Source organism: Perna viridis, chromosome 5, assembly GCF_037379345.1.
Source record: "Perna viridis isolate PV_CMFRI_1.1 ecotype Kerala chromosome 5, ASM3737934v1, whole genome shotgun sequence".
Classification (NCBI taxonomy): domain Eukaryota; kingdom Metazoa; phylum Mollusca; class Bivalvia; order Mytilida; family Mytilidae; genus Perna; species Perna viridis.
Genome location: NC_142449.1, coordinates 45,025,872 through 45,047,474, shown reverse-complemented (window position 1 = coordinate 45,047,474; position 21,603 = coordinate 45,025,872). Strand labels below are relative to the sequence as shown.

General features: G+C 33.1%; 1 protein-coding gene across 5 annotated transcripts in view; it reads left to right on the top strand.

Moving 5' to 3' along the window:
* LOC148617892 (nephrin-like) overlaps positions 1–21,603 on the top strand; it is a 69,456-nt gene that overhangs the window by 34,231 nt on the left and 13,622 nt on the right. For all 5 annotated transcript variants that reach the window (XM_088585542.1, XM_088585543.1, XM_088585545.1 and 2 more), the window contains 8 exons: positions 12,910–13,083; positions 13,539–13,868; positions 15,300–15,590; positions 16,264–16,554; positions 18,958–19,083; positions 19,657–19,824; positions 20,577–20,882; positions 21,140–21,409. In XM_088585542.1, the coding sequence (XP_088441668.1) occupies positions 12,910–13,083; positions 13,539–13,868; positions 15,300–15,590; positions 16,264–16,554; positions 18,958–19,083; positions 19,657–19,824; positions 20,577–20,882; positions 21,140–21,409 (1,956 nt within the window). The remainder of the gene's footprint in view (positions 1–12,909; positions 13,084–13,538; positions 13,869–15,299; positions 15,591–16,263; positions 16,555–18,957; positions 19,084–19,656; positions 19,825–20,576; positions 20,883–21,139; positions 21,410–21,603) is intronic.

The following is a 21,603-nucleotide window of genomic DNA, read 5'->3' as shown; positions in this document are numbered from 1 at the left end:
TCCAGTGCTTCTCAATCTCTTTATTTCAACTATAGTCTTAACTTTATAGATATGAGACATCTAACAGGTACTTCCTCAAGTTTCATCTTATGTAACATATACAATAGAACAGATGTTGTAAGGGAGACGTTTACTCAAAATTTGAAAAGAAAAAGAATAAACTTGAATTACAAAACTTAAGTGTAAACATTATAAATCGTTCATAGCATTGTTACGCAGTATTCGCCATTCAGATGAATTTTAAATGCATGGTCTGTAATTTTCATTTTTTAAATCGAAGTAGGGGATCTCAGAAAATCAACAATTATCTCTTAAGTCCACAAAAACATTTTTAACAATCTGAATACAAGTCAGAATCATCTTTGAAAGTGTTCAAAGGTCTTATCAAAATTATTATTCAAAGCTAGTATTTTATCCATTTGTCAAAATGTTTAGCAAATATGACAAAGAATTCTCTATTGACCACAAAAACAGAGAGTATGGCATTGTTAGGCTCACAAAACCTTCTCGACATAATGATTATGTGATGGAAGACAACTTAGGATTTAATTGCCCTTTTATGGGTGGAAAATAGATTATAAAGTGACATTATGACTAAAAAAATTGTGTAATTAGCATAAATATCCATACAATCAGTACAATATGTGTTTTTATTATAATGTTTTATCGTAGAATTATCATATTTTTAATGTACAATAAGGATAAGAAGGATTCTCCATCATTGTCACGACAGGTCGTATATCCTCAATAAGTACTTGTCAGGACTCTCACCCAAATTTGCGATGATATCTTTTAAAAAAATATATTCTTTTTTTGGATAGGTTTATTAAGGTGGCCCTCCTTTGAACCATCAAAGGGTGTATTTCTTTTACAGATTTTTATCTGTCTGTCTGTTCTAAACTTCTAACAAAAAAGAATCACTGTCACAGTCATGTGATGTTTGAGGGCCATGTTTCACATGGTTATTTTATACTGCATTCTTGAAATAAATAGAGGTAAATAGAATATCATGAATAAAGGACAGAATGGGTTGTACGATTCCCTTGGATCAAAGGTAGTTGAGGCCTATGAAAAATTGCATTGACCATTGGTATTGCTGCATTTGGAAGAAATAAAGTACCATTAATGTAAAGCCCATAGGGACAAGTAAAGGGATTGTAATCCTATTTTACCATGACCTCTGTCAAAGTGACTTTGCATACATATATATTAACACCATGTGTCTGTTAATGATATTGAAGGAACCAACACAGTGTTCTAGGATTCCTATTTCCTGATACCGGAGTAAGGTGAAATTTGGGTCAGGGAAAGTTAGGTACTTGGTTACACTTTCCCGTGGCAAGTTGAAAACTTCATATGTTGTAAGGATTTGTTTTATTAGGAAAGCAGTCATTGACTGTGGGAAAGTTGATTTTACATGGATTTTTCCTGAGGAAACCTCAATTTTTGTAAAATCCTAGAACACTGATGATGTTGAAGGAACCAACAAATCTGATGTTTTTAATCAGAAATCAAAGTAACCTGTGGACGGACTTTTGATAGAATCCAACATATCCTGAAATGGAAGAAAAATGTATTGTTTACAATGTACTCGTAAAGTAATGTCAATGATGGCTGAAATTGACATAAGACAAAGTACAGGGAATTGTTAAGAAATTCTAATTAGATTGATTGGAAAAGTAAAAGTCTGTTTTCTTGAAGATTTGCTAATGGATTAACAGAAACAAAGTCATTCCAACTTTTCCCACTGGACACATTCCAATGAAATATTATATCTACAGGAAGAGAGATCATCAGGAATGGCAAACTTGACCCCTATCAATATTCTTAGCAATGGTTCTATTCATCATAAATTGAGAAAATTGCACAGAAATTAATAACAAAATGAATGCACTGACAAAAATCTCATTTGGGTAAATCTTTAAGGCAAATATTTGTTTTTGACCTCATCATTCACCTCATTCTTCAGCTCTGACTTCTTTTTTTTTTTTTTTTTTTTTCCGACATATATCTTATTTTCTGTGCTGTGGGTTGTTTAGAAGATATTTTTCGTATTGCAGAGTTAAGTTTGGTGAATCATTTTTGGTTTTCATTGTTTGTCCACTTATTGACTTTATAAAAATAGTTACAATTCAAATAAGTCTTAATTTGGCCATTATCGGAGAGAGAAGATAGCTATTCATGATTTCTCGATATGACCTGAATTACAATAGGAAGACTTGATAAGTGTAGAAGAGAGGGAGGTGAATTCATTAATTTTCCTTTGATTAATTTTCCATAATAATCACATGTTTAAACTGGATTGTAAAACTTGATGATTATGGGTTGGGAGAAAATAGACTCAATTACTTTTCAATCCAACGGAGTTGTGGTTCATTAGTAATGAAGAAATGTTTTGTGAGTTTCTAACAGGCTCGATGAACATATTGATGCTCTGCCAATATTAATGTCATAATCCTGGATTTAGATCCATTTTCATTGCCAAGCACATTAATAACAATACAATGTAGGAATGTGCTAAGATAATATACATAGTGTACAATTTTCGTGTAAAAATATAAACAAATTGCATCTTTGGGCTTTGTCTTTTAGAGCTAATTGTATTCAAGAAGGCTGAAAACAAATATTTGTAATTTTAAGTTGTGGAAGATTTTACCCTTCCATGTTTTTCTTCGTCTTTTGCATAAAATTGTTTCCACATTTTTTGACCAAATTCTATGAAGTTGAAGAAGAATTTTGAAGCTGATTACTGGACTTTTGGAAGGACTTTTTAAGATTAATCAGGTTTTTCAATGTTCTTTAGTAACATGCATGTCTTTGTAGGAAGGAGGCAAAATCTGAAAAATGTGATTCACCCCAAAAAAGGCTACATATTTTCATTTTTGTAATTAAGTTGTTTTATGGGTCTATGTTATGAAATGTGTAATTATTGATTCAAATCTGCCTGCTCTTAGGAGATAATCAACGTTGAAAATCCAGTAGATTCTATTGTATTTGAGTGTCATTTACAGAGTCATCTCCCTTACTTTTGAATTATACAGTGTATTCTATACAATTTTTATCTCCTAAGAGCACGGGTTATATGAAAAATCACATGTTAATTTCTGTTTACTAAAGCATTTTAAACGAGATATCAAAAATAAAAATATGTAGGCTTTCCAACCATGTATCACATTTTGCATGATTCTTAGCTGGAGTGCTACTGAACTCTAAATCCATCAAGTTCTGAGCTTCTTGTGACTGCTTGAGATGGGTTGTTACTGATTTCATTGAAGTGACAAAAAATGAAGAAAGTAAAAGTATAACAGAATACATAGACTTCATTATGCCATTGAAAGACATTTATTAAAACAATTTGCACAAAATGTCATTTCTGTTACTTAATTAGCCACAACAAATATCTCTATAACCACCTCGTTATATTCATAAATGTCTATTGCCTGTAGATATCTTTAAAACTTTTTTCAGAATATCTATACCTACATTACAGGAGGGTCAGCCGAGGGCAATATCACTCATTAAGGCTATAGGATATATTCTGTGCATGGTCACTCTTTATCACTGAATAGATTCATTATCAGGAATAACCAAATTAATCACGTCTAAACCATAGCTTTATGTCATGTCTGGGAAACATGAATTGGACTTTGAAAAGCTGTTTTGTAGATAGAAACTAGTAGCCAGGGATTTTTTGCTAGAATCAATTTAATACTGTTTATCCTCAGGGAATTATGAGGAATGCAATTAGTAGTAATGAAATGGATGCTGTGTTGTGGTCAGGGAGGCAGAACTAATTAGACTGACCAGGCTTAGGCTTTGATCTGTCACCTTAGGTTGAACTGAAAGAAAAAAAACCTGTCATTGTTCTCACTAAACTGAAAATCATATGGTCATATATACACATGGCCATGCAGGACTTGCTGTTGTTTTCAACTTTAAAGCATTTTAAAGTTATGTAATGAAAGGGGTCTTCTTAAAGTTAGACATTATTTGATTTCTTTCATATTTTATGAAATAGCTAAGGCTCGGTTTACTTCACTTTGAACAAGTCTTTCAATAATGACCTTTTATATTAAAGTATTGTATTCTATAATCATAGAGGATGAACCAATCAGACTGTTTCAACAATCTCTTTGTTACCTCACCCTCACTCTTTTCAAAGTGTGACTGTTGGATCCTCTTTTTTTCTTGTAAAGCAAATGAAGAAATTCAAAGAGTCTGAGCATTCAGGCTGAACTTTAAAGACTGACCTTTCCTCTTCTATTGCCTCCAACATGCAAATCATGTACAAATTTAAACTTTTCTCTTTGATATTGGTATCCAACTTGATCTTATTTGACTTTAGTCCTTTCACATATGCAAATTATTTACATGTTTAGGCTATTAGTTTTCTCTGATAGTCTTTCACATCAGTAAGTTTTCCCTCCTCTTTAGGCTAATTAAATTAGATATTAATTGAATACATGCTCCATGAGGCAGAACTTGTTAGACTGACCATACATCTTTTGTTCTATTATGCATGGTAATCCTGCATATGTTTAACCTTTAATTTTTGTTGGCCTTATTCCAAGAAAAGAATGGTTAGGTTACATTGGATTTGGAAAAAAAGGGTAGACACTGGTAAAATCATTTTATTCTTTAATTCTTTATTATTTCATATAGACACTTCTTGGAGAATTCCTTGATTTTATTAGTGCTGAACTAAAAATGATAGTTTAGCGACACTTCATTAAAAATAACCAATTTAATGTGCTAGGGTAGACAGAAAAGATAGTGTAGGTATGGTAACCTTAAACAAACATTTTCTTTTCTTGGCCTAACTAGTATAGTAATTGATGTTTTTTATAATCACAGGGGCAGTACTAATTGTAATGACCAAGATCCATTTGTTCTTCAACACATACAAAGTTTGCACATGTTTTTTCCTTAGGTCTTACTGGTTTACAAATTAATGCATTCTTAAAGCAGAGAGGCTGAACTAATTGGACTGACCAGGAATGCCATTGTGTTCTCCCCAGAACCCTCTGTAAGGTGTAAATTTTGCTATTCTCTGTGTTAAATCATCGGTTCTAATCATATTGGCTTGATACAGTTATTATAAGATTATAATAAATCGTACTCAGAAATTATATCTTGACCTGTAGGTGATGGAATCTGTATTGTTAAGACAACATTGCTCAGATTAATCTGTTAGAAGCTGATGCAGGGATGTGTGATTTATGTGGAGGCACTCAGCCATGAGATTAAGCCCATTGCTGTGTTTATCAAGATTGGGATGAAAATTAGATTTGTAAGGAAAAATGGAGAAAGGGCTTTAAAGGCTTGAAACTTGAAAAAGTACAGTTGATGATCAGAAGGTTTCAGAATATAGGAACAAAAAGGGTTCATTTTCTGTGTTGAACATTTATTCATAACCCAAATTAAGAGTTTTTTCAAACTTGAATGGTGTATTCAAACTTGTCAAACTGTGCAAGGTTCATATCAAGCTGCACCCTGCAAATTAAAGCATTTTATTTATTGTTGGACTAATTTTTGGTGGAGATATTTTTCATATTGCAGTTGCACTGCTTGCAAGTTCTCTTTGTGAAAGGTGGATTTTAGTAGAAAGTTAGTGTAGGTTTGCTTTTGTTGATACCTTTATAACAACTTTTAAGATTTGCTTGGGAAAGATTTAAGTACCAGCCTTTCTAAAAATCAGACAGAAGGTGATTCATGCATGTGCAAAACCCACCAAATTCAGTCTTATTTCTTGTTCAGAAACACTTACCAATCACATAGACAGTCTTAATTTTTCATAAGGATGTTGCGCTTTTGAGATAAAAATCATATAGATTGTACATGAGATTTGCACTTTGGAAGAGTTATCGTTCTTGATTTGGCTTCATTTGGTTGATTTCAGTGGGAGATGAATTTATGATTTTCTTAAAAGTGCAGATCTGAATGCAGAAAATATTGTTGTTTTGTGAAAGTATAGCATATGTAGACTGAAAAAGCACCATTTGTTTGGTGGGTTTTTCTTCACCATGAATCACTTTACCATTGGTAGTGTCTGAATTTTATATGGACTTGTACTTAAATATTAAATTGAATTTATCATTTTGAAATGGTTATGACACTTTCCACCACAATGGATGGTAAGCTGTATGGAATTTAGATTTTTAATTTAGTATTTCATCCAGCTGTTAAGAATACTTCAAGTATGCATCTTTTCTCCCAATGAGTTTTTGATTACCTTCCCTACTATACAGTATAGGTGAAATATAAGTAAATTTTAATAAGCATCTTTGTCGTGTGCCTATCACACAAACTTGGCCCTCACCTGGAGATTATTACCTGTCCCAGGTAAGCCCTTTGAGGCTTGCAATGATTCTGCAATTTAAGAATTGTGAGAAAATTCAAAGTTCAATGAAACACGTCTTTTCACTATTTTTATTTAAATCAATGCACATTTTAAAAAAGTCATTTAAATAGTTTTAAACTTGAGTACATATTGGGAAATTGGAATGATAAAAATCGGCAAGTTGCTTAAGCTGAAAATTCATTAAAGTATTCTCCTAAAGAAATTAAAATGGAGTGATTCATTTGTTACTTTATTCCGTTAAGTTACCCCCAAGTTCAAATTAATCAGTTCTACGTCAGATTTTTATCTATCAACAAAAACAAGGGTTGGCAAACAAACATTGGCAGGTACTAAGATTTCTTTCTAGTTAACATTTGAGTAATTAAAACATGTACCAGGTGATGTTGGTGGTAAATTTAAAGCCCTAATGTGTTTCACCCGCCTGAACGTGGGTCGTGCCTCATTTGACTTTTTTTTTCGTCACCGTGTTTGGTATTTTGATGTTGTAGATAAGCAGGGATAAGTCACCTAATGGGTTGTGTCTAGCGGTAGTTAGAGGAGTAAAGAATATTACTCATCACAGTACATATAAATGAGCCCCTGATTAACCTCACTCAGAAATGAAATTTAATTAAGAATCTTGTAAAGACTTTAATTGGTTGGAAAAGGCTAAAATATGTTTCTTAAGAAAAGGCTTTTTGCTGGATATTTTGATTTTCATGTTAAAGTTCCAGATGTAGTGTTTTCATAAGTCGTTCTTTACATATATATGATAAATTTCTTTACAATCCCTGAACTTTTTTCTGTTTGTTGTACATCTTGAACATTTTGAAAGTAACTTTTGTCAGATTACTTGGAAGTATTTTCATAGTAGTGGAAATTTAAAATATATATGTGGTTACTGGAAAGGTTATCAAAAGGAAAATAAAGCATTTTATTAAAAAATTTTAAGTTGTCCCTACATGATGGAAATGTTTACCTCAACAATTGTATGATTTATTGGTATAAGGGGAGTTAACTCTAGCAAAGAAATCAATCAGAGATCATCACTTAGGAATTAATGGCCTGACAACTGCTGTATAATTGATAATTTACACTGATGACACCATAAAAACTATGGTTTTACAGTTCTGTCTTGGTTTGAGACAATAAATCCAGAGTTTTCATGTCTTGTGTCTTGTTTATTGTTGTCTAATCTGATTTCATGGTCTTGTTTTCTTGTTATGAGGAACATCTCATGATTTATTGAAGACAAAATGACTTCCTAATGGAATAAGATGACTTAAGCATTATTTGGTGTGATTTTGAAATTGGAAAGTTTCTGAATAATGCCAACCTTCTTATTTGAAGTTGAGCTTTTATCACAGTCCTAATGGTTTATTTTCCATAGTTCTTTTCTAGAATATATATAAATCCATTTGATTTAAGCATAATTATTTTGTGATGATCAAGTCCATTTAAGATAATTTTAGGAGGCTTAACCTTTCATTAATTTTACACTCTTTTTACTATGGTCTGTCCATTTGATGGCAAGCCCTGTGAAGACAAATGTGACTTGTTCTTATGGTCCAGTAATTTGTCTTTAATTTTATTCTAGCCTGTCCATTAGAGTTGGTGATGGGCTTCTCTTTGTTTGTTTTATTTTCATGGGTTCATCTTGTCCAAAGTTATTTTACTTTAATAGGGGTCCAATTTTACTTTTAAGAGTAAAAAGTCTGGGACTTTTTTTTCATCCAAAATCAAAGGTCCATCAGAAGAAAGAAAATTGTCCTCATTAAGAGTAAATGTAAAACATGGTGGGTCCAGGACCTTGGTAAGTGAAATTCCATTGGTCCTGCGTCAGAAATTGAGGGTCCTAGACCTCGGACCAGAGCTATTTTGAACCCTTATTACAGTATATAAATGAAATACGGTCGACATATTGCCCTGCACATCATATTAATGCTGTTTAGCAGTAGATCTTTTGAATTTTTCCATTTAATTGTCAAAACCATTTTGAAACTCATGCTCTGTATGAATTTGAATTGAAGAAAAAGTACAAGTAAAGGGGTGGTTCTTTGACATATAGGTATGTAATAAATATTTTGTGTTAATGACTTTTTGTTTAACAAAACAAGCTTTTAAGGTAATTATTATCTCACAATACAGACACATGTGTTCAAGAGGAAAGACGATTCTTCTCTAATGATATGCAAATGATAGAGGAAATATTTAACAGCTTTGAATGTAATCCAGTCTGCAGTTTAAGACTCTTGTTTATTTATTAAAGTTGTTAATGCAATAAACACTAATTACTTTCGGTTTAAACATTACATAATTACCTGCCCCTGCCTGAAGTGTATCCCTGATAACAAGCAGAGTAAAAACAGTAACATTAGAAGAAGAGCAGATTGTAAAAACATTGCCTTGATAAAAATTCTTGGTACAGGTGCTTCCTATTTTAATGAGCTAGGTATGTTCAGGTGGGGGAGTGTAGATAAGGAAATCACCTATAGATATAGAGTTATCTCCCCTGCATTCTTTGGTCATATGAAGTTCTGAACTAGGATGTTGGGAAGATACTTATTTTTTTCTGCTTTTAAATCATGAATTGGTAGATTGTCTGCATGTTTTAGATGAAGCTGATGATTTATAAATAGAATGTGTAAATAGCATTGTACGCATGACACTAGAACAGAAAAGACAAATTCTTTCTTATAACGGGAATATTATTTACAAACAGGGTATTTATATTGCATGTTTGGGAGACAACTTTTAGTATGAAAACTGTAATCTTCATGTTAAGCTGAAAACTTGCATGCATGTTGCTGATGTCCAAACGTAGAGTTTCTTAGGGATACATGTATTATGAAATGATAATGTTGCATGGTAGTAATACTGATACTGTCACCTGGGGGATTGTAAATGTGATATGGAGAATCCCAGGTGTCATAAAACTCAAGTTGGACAGTGGGGGTGTCAGGTAATCCAGGTTTTAGGTATTATTTACCAATCTCTGCTTGGTTACCTGGCTATTTATATTTGAAGTCTCAGCAGATTGTTTGATGTTGCCACAGATTGTCATGTATTATCAGAGAATTTGACAATTGCCAGTTTTCTTATTTACATATAGGTATTACCTACCTATATCAAATTTTTGGGGATTAAAAAGTTATAAATCTAGTCACACGACTTGTATTTGAAAAGGGGTTTTTCAATTTAGATATGCTGGTATTTTAGATTTATGTCTTTTCTAAAAGTTAATCTAACATTGATATAATTTGTTTAATCATGTAGAAGAAATTGAACAGAGGAATTTGAATTTTCTCCAAGATTGTAATTAGGTATTTTTCTTTATAAAAGATATTTCGCGTAAAGAAATGACATTTTGGTTTTTGATTTGTTGGTTTTTGCCTCTATCATTAAAATCCACAGAAAAACCTTTTAGAATAGTAATAGAACTAATATCTATCATTTGAATGTTGGCGTGTGACTTGGCAGTCAGGGAAAATAACACTTTTTTGTATGGGGAATAATAGTTACAATTGTAATGTACTGAGAGATCCCACTGAACACTTGAATTTGAATGAACTACAGTTTTGACATCGTCAGTTGCAATTAATCATACAGTTAACATATTAACAAATAATCCTCAGGTGTAAAGATAGCCATTATGGAATTCATTGAAATTTTTATTCATTCAAGGAGTAATTCTCCCAACATAAAGTGGTGATTATAGAATTAGCACCTCAGGTGTGGCTGCATTGTCCAGGATTTTTCAAGTATTGTCCTTGTTTTGTGGTAAAATTGGTAAGTAGGTATGGATCAAATGTAACATATTCTTGATGGTCTTGTGCCTGCTGAGTTAGTTTTGTTTAACAATTGTAATGCCTGGGAAAATAGGATTAATTTTCATCTTCTGTGTGATTCAGATCTTTAGTGTTAAGGATAAGCGGATGAGCCATAGTATAATACATGTCACTGAGGTGTCCTTGGTTTATAATCAGGAGATTATATGATGAAATCTATTATGATTGCTCCCTCTATAAATGAATTTTGTTTATAAGGTCTGTTTGTTCCTTCCTCAATTTAGTAATATACATCCTGATTGTTTTCTTTGTCCCTAAGGGGAACTTAATGTTACTAAATTTATGGTTTGTTAAGGATGAATGTTTTGACTATTTTTTTCCCAATCATTGAAAGAGGCCTCAGTGGTTTAGTAGCATGATTGCAGAAGGTCTTTTTGGTAGTAACTGCTTTTCAGTCAAGCATGTGGCATATAGGAGAAGGGGTGATGACTGGTTGGCTTCTAGAGTCAGAATGCCTCCCTGCAGGCTGTTGCCTCTGCAAGTTAGGTCAATAAAGTCTTGGTGAGTATGTTGGACTCTTCAGAACAGGATCTGGTTATATAGAATGTAAAAATCAATGAAGAATAATCAAGGGAACCAAGACCCCCAGCGGAAACTTAAAGAAATCTACCCAGGGACAAAGACCGGACATGGAAAACAGACAAACACAACAAAAAACAAAAAGTAACTAAAACAATACATACAAAGTAACAAAAGTAAATGAGCAACTCAGACTCCATTAAAAACTGTGATCATGGACCAAGTGCACGGGTAGGGTTAGCATTCTCTGTTTTTCTAGAAACACCCACCAAGTTGTTCATAAAAAGTCAAGTCCAGGGTCGATGAGAGAGGAAAGGAAAACGATGACACGTCGAATGAGTCAGTTTTCAAAGTGATCAAAACAACGACAAAAAATAACTGAAAGATTAAAGTAATTAAAGAGAATTATCCTACTGCCACTAATGATTGACTTCATTTGTATTTCTGAGTCTGTCTGTCTGTTTTTGTTATGAAAATTCAATGAAGGGTGTTTCTGTCTTTCCCAGTATTAATGCCAATTGTGATTTTTTTCATCACTTTAGTTTGAGAGGCTAATACTTGATAGATATATTTTTGTATTTGTTTTGTCAATAAATACGGCATGGAACAAATTTTAATACTTACCATATTGTTAGGCTGGCATTTATTCAAAATTTAATAGGAAAACATCCTCCAAGCTAAACATTCATGAATATGACATCTTTAATTAAATCTGTTAAAAAAAATCATTGAGCCATTAGCCATCAGGCATAAAACTACGAAATGTCAGATTTTTTTGTGAAAAAAAAAAAGAAATTGATAGAATTGATAAATTGATTATGTCTTGAGAGTAATGAGCCATATGGGTAAAAGATGTCTTTAACATGTTTGATAGTTGTATTAAAATGTTTATATTAGATTGATAAAAACATTTTTTGATGTTCCTTCCTTTTCATTTATTGTTAATAAGCTCTCCTATTGTTATCTAAGAATCATATGCTTTTGTTATGAAGCATCTGTCTTTATATTTGGTGATCTTAGTTTCTTTTGTGCTGAAGAACAAGCCAGTAGATTTGAAATTCAGATAATAGGTTGAAATAATACACATAAAGGGTTCAAAAGAAAGGTTATTACTATAAATATTATATTTGTCCACTTCAACATGGGAACTTTTGCACATTTTTGTGGCCAATGTCTTGATGCTTTTATAATTTAAACAGGGCGTATTTTAATTTTTTAAACCTGGTAAAGTCTAAGTAACATCTTCTACCTAAGGAATTTTATAGTACATGGTAACAAATCAAAATTTTTAGAAATTTTTATCACTGTTTTTATGACTACAATTAGATATTATGAGAAAATTCATAAAATTACAGACCTAAGATAGCTTCCAGTGCCATGAAAATTGACAAGATCATTAAAAAATCATTTAAGCAATCTTTTAACAAAATTGAAAAACTCTTTAAATAGAAAACCAAAGTGCTGTAAATCCCCATGTTTATTGATAGCCATGCTACTTCAATTTTAAAGAGTTATCTCCTTTAAGATATCACAGAAATAAAGTCTAATGTTTATCCCTATGTCACTGGTAAAATTTATCGGAAAATACATCTCCGAAATTTTTGGCATTTTACCCAATTTTGCTTTATTCTGGCACTTGACAAAATCTATGATTGTTTCACGGTCATAAAATAAATCCTTCTGCTTAGTTTCTATCATTGGATCTTGTGATGATCAAAGGAAGAATTGGGGAAGATAAAGTCAGAAGAGATTGTAGCTAACACGGTTTTAACTAGATTCTAGACACCTTGGTCTTCATTTATTTCATATTCGATTGCATTGAATACATTGGAATTCCCCCAACACTAAGATTTCTAAGGCAAAGTGTGAAGTGTGCATTACATCCAAGAACAAGATTTTTAGTTATATGAAATGTGTGTTGGACTTTACAACTTTTTGTTTTAATCAGACTTACTATAACCCCTCTGCCAATATCATAAAAATAAATTTGAAAAAAGTTATTGTGATACATAATTGGATTTTAACTATTCTTTTTTTTTTTGCAAAACATTCTCTTTAAAATCTTTATATCATTAACACAGCAAGATTTGTAGCAAGCCAGGATTTAAAGGCACTTCATGCACTTGCTTAGTTCATTTCAATTTTGTGCCTATCAAAAGCATTGATTTTACAAGGTATTAAGTTTTTCTGTTTGTTTTTCAGGACGTGACCCAGCCTTACCTGGTTTACCTCGACACTCAATAACAGCTAGTGGAGAATCTTATAACCTAAACATCGTGAACACCCAGCTAGGGGATGATGGCTACTATGAATGTCAAGTATCCGCTACGGCAACAAATCCCTCAATCAGAGCAGGGGCATATCTCACAGTTTTGGGTATGTTTTTAGAAAGCGTGTCATGTAGCTAAGCAGCATTGTTCAAGCAGTTTAAAGTGTTTATGATCCTTTTGACCAACATTTCAAGCTTTTCAAAGTAATTTACTGAAAATGTGCCTCTATATAGTATAAACTAATTTCCAATGCATTTTTCTCCCACATCACATGAAGATTCATCATTGTTTCTTTTCTTAGAAGTTAAAACATTAGAAGAAAATTATATATTTAACTGGTAAATAGCATAAATGCTACTATAGGGAGATATATACCTTGGAATAAGGTCATGTATATTCCTTCTTAAAGAAATAAGGTAATAATGCAGTTACTGTCATTCTTAAGAAGTGCTTCATCATTAAGCCTACATTTTACCTTCTAGATTAATCCCCCAATGACCCTCAAATGTATATTACATAAATACACATAAATTGTCTATTTTTTGTTCTTTACATATTTAGTACCACCAGAAATGCCTGAGATTGAAGGATATACTAATGGGTCAAAGGTCGATGTAAATGAATCCACACCCCTACTTCAGTTAACATGCCACGCCAATGGGGCTCGACCTGCCGCTGCGATAGAATGGTACAAAAATGGCAACCTTGTGACAGAGAATGTTGTGATGTCAACTGAACCTGTTCCTGGTAGCAAGAAAGAGAACACTAGAAATGTCCTGTCCATCAGAGGAGATTTGAGAAATGAACAGCAAGCAGCAAATTATGTCTGCCGAGCAAAGCACAAGGCTCTGAGCTCTGTCCTTGAAACCATGGTGACACTTAATGTTCTGTGTAAGTTATGTTTTCTTTGTGTACAGGTGGTTGTATTGATAAACAAGTACTATCTTTAAAAAAAAAAGATGACCGACGCAGTAAAATTTGTTCTTTTCACTTATAATTTTCATCAGAAAATAACAATGGCAATTTCCTTTTTCGAACCCCACTAAGTTAACAGTATTTTGCCAATCTTGAAACAGAATTCTGATCAGTTGACTTGAGTTTCCATGGAAGAGCGTCTTTAAGGTCAAAGGGTGAAAAGCGAAACTATACCGACCGTGTCGGAAAAATATGCTTTAAAACTAGATGTCCTTTAAACTACTCCTGATAAAAAGATGCAAGATTTTGTCAAAGCGGAGATCTGCATATTTTACAAATGGAGGAAATTAATTTAAATTGTAGGAGGGGGAAAAAAATGTCTAAAGTCCTAATAAGTTTAAATGGTATATTAAATGTATGAACTGAAAACAAATTGGTAGAGAAGAACTGTTGTTTAGACAGCTTTGTGTTTGATACATTTGATTTTTTTATTTTTTAATAAAAGAAAGAAAGAAAAGTAAGTTGTAAGACAACAATCCATTTACAAATTTACTTGTTTTGAAAGTTAAAAAAAAATGTTTGCAAATTTGATCCATGTCAAATGAGTTTAGCCCATTACTCTCACAGTTGATTTGTCACAAAGAGCATTTTAAAGGGTCAAACTACAATGCACCATGTAATACCACAATATATCATGTACTTACTGTAACTGGTTTAAGTAACCAGAATTAATTGATCTTTGTGCCCTGATGTAAAATCATTTTGTAAAAATGTGGACATTGTCAGGCCACAGACAATTAACCTTTCATTTTAATACAGTGTAATATTACATACCTACCTCATAGAATTCAATTCATATTTTGATGATATATGACTTTATTGTATGCTCATTCTCTTGACATTATTTGTCTGTCTGTCTGTTTGTATTTAGTGAGGCTGATATTGTTATTTTCATGAAGTATGGTATTATTGCATGATAAACAAATGTATTAACTTGAGGGCACACGTAAAATGTATAATCTTGGCACTCGCTATTTAATGAATATTGTTCACACATGCAATATTACTATACTCCAATTTGTACCTTATAATACAAGTATGACCTCTTTCTGTGTTTTTAGAAACTGTTTTGATTATATAATTTTAAAAGCATAACATAATTGAAAAATAATCTTTTGTTTATTTTTTTTATCCTTTTCCTTTATCTTAGAATATCCTGCTTTTCACTTTAGCCATTTTGTTACGTGAAACTTTATTTCTATCTTGTTAATAGCTATCTTTTTTGTTGTTGTTAGATATCTTATATCTTATTTATGTATTTGTTAATAGTTATATTGTTCAACAATTTAAACATGTTTACCTTTCAGAAAATGCATTGTATTTATCATACCCAAATTTCTTTTCCAGACCCACCAAACATTCCAGTTATTACAGGCTACCAATCCGGTCAGCCAGTCCAAGCCAGACATACTGTCCGTATGATATGCGAGTCCATGGGAGGTAACCCTGCACCACAAGTGGTCTGGTTCAAGAACAATATGAAATTGGACTACTCTTTCAGTATAGGACACGGTAAATCTACAAACGAACTGTCTTTCCCAGCTCAGCCATTGGACAATGGAGCCGTGTACCGATGTGAAGCATCAAATCAGGCCACACAACTACCACTCACAACACAAGTTAAACTGGCTGTTCATTGTAAGTGTCTTGTCCAAGTACAATTTATGGCATTTTGTTATTAAAAATTTTAAAACGAGTAATGGAAATATTTATAACTTAATAGAAGGTTTTATATTTGTTGTACAATTTATTTATTCCCTACTTGCGGAGCTCAGGATACAGTTATATTTTATCCTGTTTTTGCAGAGTTACCTCCCGTAAGAGCATGTATAATTTCGAAGTCTCTCTAATCGATGTTCTGATTCAGGTGCAAAAAAAAGAGGTAACTCGAATGAAAATGGAATCCCCAGCAGACAAACACAACAGTGTTTCTAAAATTTACAGGGTGTTTTATTTTGTTGGTAGGTTACATAAGGATGATTTTCATTTGCATCCTGGGTAAAGAAAATTTATGGCAGGGTCAGTAGAACGAGAAATTCTCTTTTGACTTTCGAGATTTTCTGAAGTATTGTTGATATCGGATGGAAAACCTTATGTGTTCCAAATAGATACCTGCTACAAAGGGAGATAAATGTTGACAAAATGTTGGTCCGCAAGTCGGGAATAGTAAACACAACAGGTCGCTGAAAACTTGTATTAAATGGAAGTTCGAAAATAACATAAATTACTTTAGTTTATCGCAGGATCGTAGAAAAAAGTGTCAGTAATTGTATCTCAATCTGTTACACAATGTTATTCTTCTATCCTTCAGTTCCCCCTCAGTCAGTCGAAATCACTGGGGAGAAGCTTGGCAAGGCCGGGGACCAGATTACACTCAAATGTACCTCCACACATGCCAACCCTCCAGCCCATCTAATCTGGTTGTCAAAAGGTCTAACTGTAGCTGGAGCACACGAGGAAGTAACATCGTCACAACTTGGAGGGTTCGTCACAATGTCAACTCTCACAGTCACACTGACCAATCAGGAGTCGACTGTCTTATTTATGTGCCAGTCGTCCAATCACAGTAAAGTTGTCAGTACAATAGAGCTCAGTGTATTGTGTAAGTTTTATTATGATTTGTTTTTGTGCACTTATTCAGAATTGAAATAGCATTGGAACATTGGAACATTTCACTTAAGTACAAGAAAAAAATTGATAAACAAGGTTTGAATACTCAAGTGTTGCATTAATCAGGTCCTACAGCCACGAAACTTCCACGGCAACTCCTATCAAAGTCTGAGAAGATTCTTAACTTCCGCTGTAACTCCTATCAAAGTCTGTGAATACTTAACTTCCACGGTAACTCCTATCAGTCTTTTGAATTTGATGACAGTACAAACAGGAATTTTCTCTGACTTGAGTATTTTTTAAAAGTTTTGTAGCTTTGGGACCAAGGCGATGACTTTCTTACTTAACAAACCAATGAGACTTGCCAGCATGTAAGTCGTATGCAGGCTTTATAAAATGATACCCATGTGACATGTTCTTCTTAAAGTTTAAACTATCTAAGTTAATGTCAATGCTTCAGTCTGATGTTGTACTGTGAATAAAGAATTTTTGTGAAGTCTATCATTTGCAAATTTGGTGATCAATCTACTTTAGCTCAGGTTTAAATTAGTGGTTTTCCCATTGTGTTTTACTGTTCTAGAAGAAAATATTCACAACAATTCAGTTTTTGTGTTTTTAGGTCTTGTCACTAAAATAGAAAATATTACAACTGCTGGGGAAGTTCAAAGTTTACAGTATTTAGTTGATTAAATTTTTAGTCAAATATATATCAATCAGGTTTATAATGAATCTTATTCTTCAGTTAAAACAGTGTTCTAGCATTCCTATTTCCCGTTACCCGGGCAAGTGAAATTTGGGTTAGGGAAAGTTAGGTGCTTAGTTTCACTTTCCCGTGGAAAGTTGAAAACTTGATATGCTGTAAGGATTTGTTTTGTTAGGAAAGCAGTCATTGACTGTGGGAAAGTTGATTTTATATGGATTTTTCCTTTCCTCATTTGTCTGCCCCGGACTTGACTTTTTATGAGCAACTCGGCAGGTGTTTCTAGAAAAGCAGAGGACACTTACCCTACTGGTGCACCTGGTCCATGCTCCCAGTTTTTAGTGGAGTCCGAGTTGCTCATTTACTTTTGTTACTTTGTATGTATGATTTTAGTTCCTTTATGTTCTTTGTTGTGTATGTCTGTTTTCCATGTCTGGTCTTTGTCCCTGGATTGCATTCTTATGATTACCGCTATAACCTTGGTTCCCTTGATCACTCTTTCCCGAGGAAACCTCAATTTCTGAAAAATCCTGATACACTGTAAAAAAAAAAAACTTTGGGGAATTTATGAAAATTAAGAAGCTTTTAGAAAAGCTAAACTGCCTAATAGTGATAACTATTTTATTGACTGTTTTTTAGTATACTCTGAAGAAAGCTTTTATTACCCTGCAAATTTTCTATTTGTTTGAAATGCTCCAGTTTTAAGTGAGCATCTTGTGTATAAAATGTTGTAAAACACTTCTCAATATTATCTAATACCACTTTGATATGAACATAAATGTGTCTCCAAGCAGTATTTATGAGAGGTGAAGTTTATTAATAAACGTAGAACAGAGTTCTTGCATTGAGTGGTCTACTCTGCTATGTAGGTGGTGTAATCAATAAGTTTAGGATCTTAATGAAGTTTAAAGAGTTAGACAAGAGCACATTGTGTAATTGTTGGGTGTTTTTATTTTTTTGTGTGTACTTTGTACAGATTGAGTTTCATGGTTTAAATGCTATCTGTCTACCAATAATTAAATATCTTTCTTAAAATTTTAGCACATTCTCACTATTTTAACACTTTGAAAAGGATATCAATAATATTTTTTTCTGAAAATAATAAGATTTTTGAGTTGTACTACAAGATTTTAATGTGTAGGCCTGGCAGATTAAAACTTTTTAATGAACTTCTCATCGTTTTTTTTTTATTAAGGACTTGAAATGAATTTTTCTGAACTATGAAGACAAAAATGTTTAGAAGTCTTTATCAATATGAAAACATTATGAGTAGTAAAGATACAATAATTTTAACCTATTTATGAGATATTTAAAGACTATAAATAATGGATATGTGAAAAGTAAAAGGAATAAAAAAATAGGTGATGAAAAGGAGAAAAGGATGCGAATTTTTTTCAGCCTTACAAGCATCGGCAGAAGTAGATGGCACTGGCTAAGAGGAAAAGACATCAACTGTAAAGCCAGGCTAAAGAAAATAAAATGAATGTCCTTAAAAAAAGATCTTGAACTTTTTGGGGAATATGGACCAAGTTCAAGATAGAAATGATTAAGGACAAATGAAAAATAAATAAGTGAAAAGAAGCCACATTTAAAATGTAGACAAGAATTTTAAGACTAGGCTTTCACTGAATAACATACTGGTAGTTAATTAAACTCAACTTGTACAAGTCAACCAGTATTTCCTAAAAATTTCAGATCCACCAGGCAAGCCGACTATTGAAGGATACAATCCTAACGACTATGCTGCTGCAGGTACAGCGAAAACCCTGAAGTGTGTGGCAAGTGGCGGTAACCCTATGGCAACATTAAAATGGTTTAAAGGTTAGTAATAGATTTAGGAGTTCCAGTTCATGTTCTTCAACTTCAAAGGATGGGTATTATTTTTTTCTACTTTCACTCAGTCTGTCAGTCTGTACCCTTTTCATAACTTGTACTTATACCCCTTTCCTTGAACATTTTTCAACTAGTCTGAATGTACACTGTCAGTGGTAAAAAAAAAATATTCCACTTGCCCAAAAATGTACATTTTAGGTGCTATACCTACTCACAGGACAGGCATAACTGTTTTCTTTTTCCAGTTTGTCTGTCCAGTCTGTACTCATTTCTCAACTTCTACATAGACAGCATGGTTAATAGATGAAGAATTTCACTGTCTGTTACTAAAAAAGACAAGAAAACATACACACCTTCAGGATTTTTAAACATATGTAGAAAATTGAAGTGATCTCATGTTTTTGATCACTTTTTCAGTAAGGAAGGGGGAAAAAAATGAAAAAGTGGTTTAAAGATAAGTATTTTGTGTCTTCATGCACAGTATAGATGTGATGTATGGAACATTGATAAAATTTGGCACCACGTACAAAAGAAAAATTTTCTTTTCTGTTTTTTGTTTAGGTGATAAAGAATTGACCCCTGAAGCTCAGGTCAATGTTGGTAACATTGTGACCTCTGAGTTGACCTTTGTACCCAAACCAACTGATAATGGAAAAGAAATCAAATGTGCTGCTACAAATGAGGCATCAGTTGTTGCTAATGAAACCAAGATAACACTTACAGTGTATTGTAAGTACTATATTACCCAGGGTTCTAAGTGGACATAAGCATTACTGAAATGGCCACTTGCACAGACCTGATTTTCTTCTGCAGATTTTACCATTATTGTATTTGTTTACTGTATATTTACTTCAGTTTTTGCCAATTTTTGCTTTATTTTTGACTTTGTAAACCAGATCGACTTAAAAGGGTGGATTTGTCTTCCATTTACATCTATGTAATATTCCTGGATCAAATACAATCATCTCTCACTAAAGAGACGAGAAAATTCTTATTTTTAGCTGTATGAGATTTCCTTATCACCTATAGGCAGAACACATGCGCTTCCCTGTAAAAAAAATTGGTACAATTTAATAAAGAATTAATGAACAATCTTACCAATATTGAAAATGCATTTGAATATTCTTTTCGAGAATGACTGGTATTTGATTATTTCTTGCAGTTTGTTTATATTGTTTTGAATTGACCTAAATTTTACACCTGGTCATGATGTATCACTGACCTTATATGTTATGATCAGCTGTTAAATATAGGTTATTTGCAATTTGGAAATCTGGAAGACCTATGGGTAAGATGTAACCGGTGGACCTTCGGTGTCAGAGATATCCTTATCTTGCACTCATACAGGTGTTAGATACTTAATTTCTTTCTAACATCTTTTTATTCTCACAGAGTGTGAAGTGTGTACTACTATTCAAGTGATTTTGAATTGCAAAACTTTTTATTTTATTTCCTATTTTAAAACTTTACAACTATTTCAGTTCCACCCACATCAGTGAACATCACATTTTCACCACCAGCGCCATCCGTTGGCAGTACAATACGTCTGACATGTGTGTCTGGTCCAAGTAACCCACAGGCCTCTATTATGTGGGTCAAAGGTGGAACAAGAATGAGAGGAACTGTTCTAGGTCACACACCATCAAATAATGGTGGCTACACTACAACAAATGTTTTAGAGATCACTGCCCCGACAGCTGATGACCATGGTGCTGCCTTCTTCTGTGAAGCCCGAAATCTGGTCCTGGATAAGGGGTATTCTGATGCTGTAACACTGGATGTTAAATGTGAGTATAGGAAAGTCAGGGTGGATAACCACTAAAACTCAAAAACTTAATGAAAAGAATTTAGAATAGTGCTTAGAGAGAACAGAATGATAAGTACCGATAGTTTGATCTTTAATCATAAGTGGTTAATTTTAATGAAATAAGTATAAAACCATTGGGAATGCTCTTTCTAATGTGTGTATGGATACAAAACAATTTAATTCTGTTGTAAGGAACGTTACCATTCAAAGTTTCATTTCTGTTATTTTTTTTACCAGTCAAACCAGTCTTCAACCCCTACGCTTCTCACCACATAGAGATTGTAGAAGGACAGAGCGCTACCAGAAACTTCACTGCCAGAGGAAACCCTATTGACATAACATACACCCTTTACAAGGAGGGATTAGCTGCCTCTTCATCAGCTCTGGATGTGACTAATGGGATACTAGAACTCTCAAGTATTGGCAGGGATGACTCAGGATCTTACTCACTGAAGGCACAGAATGTTCAGGGAGCTACATATCATAACTTCACCATTAATGTTACATGTGAGTTTGTGCACTTGAAGTAAAATCACACTAATGCTATATGCAGTTTGTACACATGTGATTAATTACATGAATGTTTCATGTTAGTTTGTACAAATGTGATTAATAACATGGATGTTGCACGTGAGTTTGTACATATATGATTAATCACACGAGTGTTTTATGTTAGTTGGTACACATGTGATGATTAACAT